The sequence below is a fragment of the Scardinius erythrophthalmus genome, assembly GCF_964197995.2.
Source record: "Scardinius erythrophthalmus genome assembly, chromosome: 6".
Taxonomy (NCBI): Eukaryota; Metazoa; Chordata; class Actinopteri; order Cypriniformes; family Leuciscidae; genus Scardinius; species Scardinius erythrophthalmus.
In genome coordinates, this window is record NC_138226.1 from 17,187,371 (window position 1) to 17,193,370 (window position 6,000).

The 6,000-nt window shown below is 38.0% G+C and overlaps 1 protein-coding gene across 1 annotated transcript in view; it reads left to right on the forward strand.

Moving 5' to 3' along the window:
• Positions 1 to 5,489, forward strand: part of pth2ra (parathyroid hormone 2 receptor a) — a gene marked incomplete at its 3' end in the record, with an annotated part of 55,537 nt that extends 50,048 nt beyond the window's left edge. Inside the window, exons 11-13 of the mRNA XM_081367969.1 lie at positions 214 to 352; positions 2,455 to 2,496; positions 5,100 to 5,489. Coding sequence (XP_081224095.1) covers positions 214 to 352; positions 2,455 to 2,496; positions 5,100 to 5,489 — 571 coding nt within the window. The remainder of the gene's footprint in view (positions 1 to 213; positions 353 to 2,454; positions 2,497 to 5,099) is intronic.
• Positions 5,490 to 6,000: the final 511 nt, after the last annotated feature.

Below are 6,000 nucleotides of genomic sequence, written 5' to 3' on the forward strand. Positions count from 1 at the left end.
TTCCCTAATGTGAAATTCCAGATCATGGAGATTGCTATTGAGATGAGAGTATTTCACCCGCTGAATTTTGCAGCGCAAAGGTAAATGTGATTGCACCTTAAAATCAGTTTTTTGTGTTCCACAGAGAGAAGAAATTCATACAGGTTTGTAAGGTGTCATTAAATTACATATTTCCCTTTAACTGACAGAACATTTTCATTTCTATTTGTCCAGGAAGCTTGCCAAATCCACGCTTGTGTTGGTGTTGGTGTTTGGGGTGCACTATATTGTGTTTGTTGGAATGCCACACACCTTCGACGGTCTGGGCTGGGAGGTGCGGATGTATTGTGAGCTGTTCTTCAATTCTTTCCAGGTACTTGGAAACTATGCTTTCATTGCATGAATAGCTAATGTAATCAGTGATCTCTACAAGTAAAGATTCATATGATTTTCTTTTGATAATCCAAAAATCATAAATTCACATTTGTATTTTAGCATAATTTATATAAATGACGTGCATGTATTTTGCTTTGATTTCATATTGATTTGGAAGAAAGACTTAAAAAATAAGAAGGAAAATCAAGTCACTGATGAAAACTGCTCTGGCAATGAAACGTATTATTTATTTTTGCATTAAATAATTTTAAATATACAACTATCACAGAGGAAGAAATATGTTCATAATATAATGAAATATGAAATTAATGGTAATGTTCTCTTAAAAACTAATTTTTCACATTGCAAAGCAAAGGAGAAAAATGTGGTTTCTTTGGGAAAATCTCAGATATTTAACCAAGGATATTTAACCAATTTACTATTAAATATAATTAAAAAGTAACAAGGACCCACAGATATTGATGAGAATTTTGCTGACACGAAGAAACTTGTTGCACAAACTGCAAGCAATAAAACATTCAAGCAATGTCTAAGACAGAAATAAATTGACAGGTCAATCCAATTCACAGCACTCTAAATGTGCTTGACATCTCATGACATACCACATTGATTTTGTCTGAGATGTTCGGCTGTCTTAAATGGCAGGTGCTGGTTAGGTTAAGAGTATTTTACCTGGATCGGGATGACAAGACTCAAGGCATGTCCTTCACATCAAGAACAGATCACTTCCATGTCCACTTACAGGGCCCTATCTTACACCCGGCGCAATGCAGCGCCAAGCGCGACGCAAGTGTTTTTTGCTAGTTTCAGTCCGACGCAGTTATCATTTTCACGTCCTGCGCCACGTTGTTTAAATAGCAAATGCATTTGCGCTCATTTACCTGCTGGTCTGAAAACAAGGTGTGTTCTGGCGCATTGGCGCGTTGCTATTTTGAGGCAACAGAAATAGACTGCGCCATTGACCAACTGAATCCTGGTCTAAAGTCAATGGCGACATTTTTTTTTTTTGTTATTCAAAGAGCGCGTTAGAACTAATGTGTGCCTATAGGCGGGTCCACAATGCGCTTACACTCTGCTTATTAAACACACAGGGACGCACAGCAGCACACAAACATGCCAAATATTTAAAATAAAAGGATTACAATGTAAAAGATTATTGTGTACATAAAGATATGGTGGAATCCGGCTTCGGTCTTTCCACTATCAAATTCCGTCATGTAAATAGCGAATCTGCCATGGCGCGAGCGCAACTGGCATTTAAAGGGAATGGGAGATGAGACTCTGATTGGTTTAAAGCAGGTAAATCCCAAAACACAGCCATTACTCATTATGAGAATAGGAACAACCCTTTTAGACCAAGCGGCCATTTTTCCCGTCGTTAAAGTAGCAAAAGTGGATTCAGACACGCCCTAAGTGAACTTGCGCCCTGCACTTTAGTCCATGCGCTTAGAAATCTTTAAAATAGGGCCCACAGTATCTTCAGAAACACAGCCACAAACATTCACAGAACTGAATTTCGATAGAACTGAGAAAATGCAAAAACATTTAATTTATTTTTATATAAACTAAACAGGTGGCCAGTGTCAACTGTAATTAATTAAATACCTAAGATATCATCTGAATGGCCACCAAACTTACAAATGAATGTCTTTATAGATGTGTTTTCATCAGTGTTTAAAGGGGTCATCGGATGCCCATTTCCCACAAGTTGGTATGATTCTTTAGGGTGTTCATGTAAAGTTTATAATATACTTTGGTTAAAATTCCTCAATGGTTGTGTCACCCCTTTCCTCAAAAACAGCTTTGTTCACAGTGACCTGTTTCAGTGCATGTCTCTTTGCTAACCCCACTCCTCTTCCATGGGGAGTGTCAGATGGCTGAGGGCAGAAAAATGCTTATAAAGCAATTATAAAGTTAAATATTAAGTGTAGTTTCTTCAACAACAAAACAGTTGGTGTAAGAATAATTTGTGACTTTTTTTTTTTTTTTTTTTTTTTTTACCCCAGTCAGCTGTTTGAGAAATTTGCTCTGTGTTGAGACTGCCTGCTGTTGCCGTTCTAACATCTGTTTCTGTTTTAGGGCTTCTTTGTGTCTATCATCTACTGCTACTGTAATGGAGAGGTGAGAAATTGCAAAGCTGCTTTATAATCACAATAATTAGGGGAATATAGAGAGAATGTGCAATTGCATTCTGTACTATTTTGACAATTTTGCCAACGAAGTCTCATTTTTTTGTAGCGCCAAACATTGTTTTTAGGACAATTGCACACTTAAGACTGAAAATGGTTGCCCTGTCACATTTAAAGAATCAGTTTCTTGATTTGTGCTGGTGATTTTGTGCACGTTACACAAATAATCGTAAACCAGGTGCCTGCGACTCATTGCAGTGTGTCTGACAAGTGTACAGATGTTAAACTGGTCTTGACTCTCTGAGATCATCAGAAATCCCAGGGTGCTTCTCAAAAAGAGTAGGAATATAACCCTGGTATCCTGGCCAAATTTGCTCTTTGGCATCCATCCATCATAGCCTCCTACTCATGCCTTTTAAGCTGATTGGCTGCATCACTTGGCCTCTTCTCAATGTAACATATTGTTATTAATTTAAACATACTGCTGTTATAATTGTTAAGTGCTTTAGCACAACAAATGTTAGTTTTAAACAGTCAGAAAAAGCTGTGGGTGGAACAAGCATGGAGTTTTAAGTGTTAACCATTCCCACTGTCAGGGTAGGTTATTGTTCTTTAATCTGTTCTTTGCTCTGTCTAGTAGTTGTTGAATGCCAGAATTGTGGTGTGCAAATTTCATAATTGAAGAAGCATCTCCTTTTCAATTACTGAGTGTGAATTTGAAATGAATTGGCCACACCCAGTGGAATGGCAGGAAGAGGAATTTACTGAACTATAATTCAAATCAATTCAATGTAGGTAATGCATTCTGGGAAATTAGGATTATTTCACCCTGCACAAAAATTAATTTATTACATATGAAAGATGACAATAAATGTCATCCATCCTTTTCTCTATCATTCTTTCTGCCTGTAAGGTCAATTTGTGAATTTAACTGAAATTTAAAAAGCACTTTCAGTTCAATTTGACATTTTTCGAAACAGTCTTAATATTCTCTAAACTGTAAGTGCAATTGTAACAACTTTTTGCTGGAACATCAGAACTGTATTGCATGCCTGCAAAATGTAGTAACTCACCCAAAACATTTAATACATGCTTTAAAACCTAGTTATTGTGTCAGCAAATTGGCCAATGCCACCAAAATAAAAAATTGTTTTTGTCATTGTGTGATGTCATCTGGTCAAAATGTTTAGATGTTCTTTTCACCATGGAAATATTTGTTATATACAAATTTCATGTTTTTTCTACTTTTTGTTGACACTAACTGCTTTTATACTACACAAGAATGTCAGTTTTGTCTAGCTGAATGCTCTTGTGTTGTGTATCACACTGAGCTTTTTAGATACAAATTTCAACAGAAGGTAAAACATGTACTAGGAAAAGTCAATACTGTAGTACACAAAAGAAAATTAACTTTTGTATTTATACAGTACATTTGTTTTTGTAGAAATTTGTTACAGTGTATGTAAACTGAAAATTCACAATTCCTTGTTTATTTTTACACACACTTATAGTCTTCCCCTAACATAACCTCACATTCCAATTCCTCTTCCATGGCAAGCAACTGTGAATTTTCAGTTTACATGAAACACATTTCTACAAAAATAACACAAATGTAGCTGTTTGGGGTTGTGACATTCCTCTATGGTCAAAAATGGAAGCAATTGTGCTGGGCGAAACTCCATATATATGATTCCTATTTCATTAAAATAGCAGACTATTTGCCATGTTAGATATTTATGGAATACTCATGCATGTCTGACAGGATTTTGATCACTGAATGGATCATTTTGCATGTGATGGCTCACATGATGAAAGAATATTTAGAAGTTGTGAAGCGTTTAATAATTTCACTGAGAATCAACTCATCAGTTTTGATCAACAAGCCATGTGTGTTTAGTTATTGTGCAAATTGTAGACAATTGCTCTTAGTCTTTTGTACACATGCCAAAAATATGAAATTTGCATAAATCAATAAGAAATTAAAATCTGACGCGAACAAGAAACTAATTGTTTTGAGTAAAAATAAATTCTCATTCGATAATTGAGCCAAAGCAACTGAGAAAAACTATAAAGCAGTAAGGCTCTTGGCCATGCTTTTTAAAGTCACCATGCATTTCAGAATTAAAGGGGTGGTATAATGCCCTTTTCACAAGATGTAAAATAGGCATTTGATGTCCCCAGAGTGCGTATGTGAAGTTTTAGCTCAAAATACCCCACAGATATATTTTTATATCATGTTAAAGTTGTCACTTTTTGAGAGTGAGCAAAAAATGCACCGTTTTTGTGTCTGCTCCTTTAAATACAAATGAGCTGCTGCTCCCAGCACAGAGAGGGCGGAGCTACAAGGGCTCCTGTCCTTTTACCTCACACAGACATACACTGGAAATTGAAAAAAATTTTTAGCCTTTTATGTTCAAACCAAAGTCAGAAAGATGGACATAGACAACATTTCTGAATGGTTAGTTGGTGAAAGCTTATGTGTAGTTATCTTCTAGTCATTGATTAGCATATTCTGTCTTGAACTAAAGTTAGAAAAGTGAAATCATATTCAACCACCCCTTTAACTGTTCTACATCATCTAACTCTGATCCTCAGGTCCAGACTGAGATCAAGAAGACATGGACGCGGTGGAACCTAGCATTCGACTGGAAGGGCCCGGTGGTGTGCGGGAGCTACCGCTATGGCTCTGTATTAACTGGCCTCAACAATAGCACCAGCAGTCAATCCCAGCTCGCTGCCGGAGGCCCAAGCACCCGTTCCACCACAATCTTCTCCAGCCGAGTCTACCGCAGCAACGGGGGGCCAACTATCAGCACACACGCCTCCTTGCCAGGCTATGTGCTCAATTCGGATGCTGACAGCTTGCCACCATCTATACCTGAGGAGCCGGAGGACAGTGCCAAACAGGTCGATGACATCCTGCTGAAGGAATCCCTGCCCACAAGGCCCAGCAGTGGCCTGGAGGATGACGAGGAAACTCTGTAGAGAATGGTGCGGTGATAGTCAGCTAAATTGGGTGTAATAGCAGACATGGCATTTGTTAAAGAACAAAAATGACAGTACATCATCTGCTGCGCACTCTGCTGTGAATGGCAACAGCACCCCTCTACAATGGACACTTCCAGCTCAATCTGTGATACATATGCCTCGTTTACACTGCAGGTCTTGATGCCCAATGCCCAATTTGATTTGTTACCTTTATCCGATTTTTTTGACCGTCCGTTTACACGTTCTTTCAACTGTGACCAATATCCGATTTGTATTGTGTTTACATTTGCCGTACTATTTGAAACATCACGCATGCTTAAAGGGTTTACTTCTCTTGCACAGATGGACGAACGCGAAATATGATTGATGCTAGCTCTGCGATATATGCGAAGTTCGCCAAACATCACCATGATTTGAGGCGGAGGAGGACGAAAAGTGCCATCATTGCAGTCAGCGCACATGCTTCAGTTATTGTGTGCGAGAGAGATCTCAGGACTGGTGGGAACAT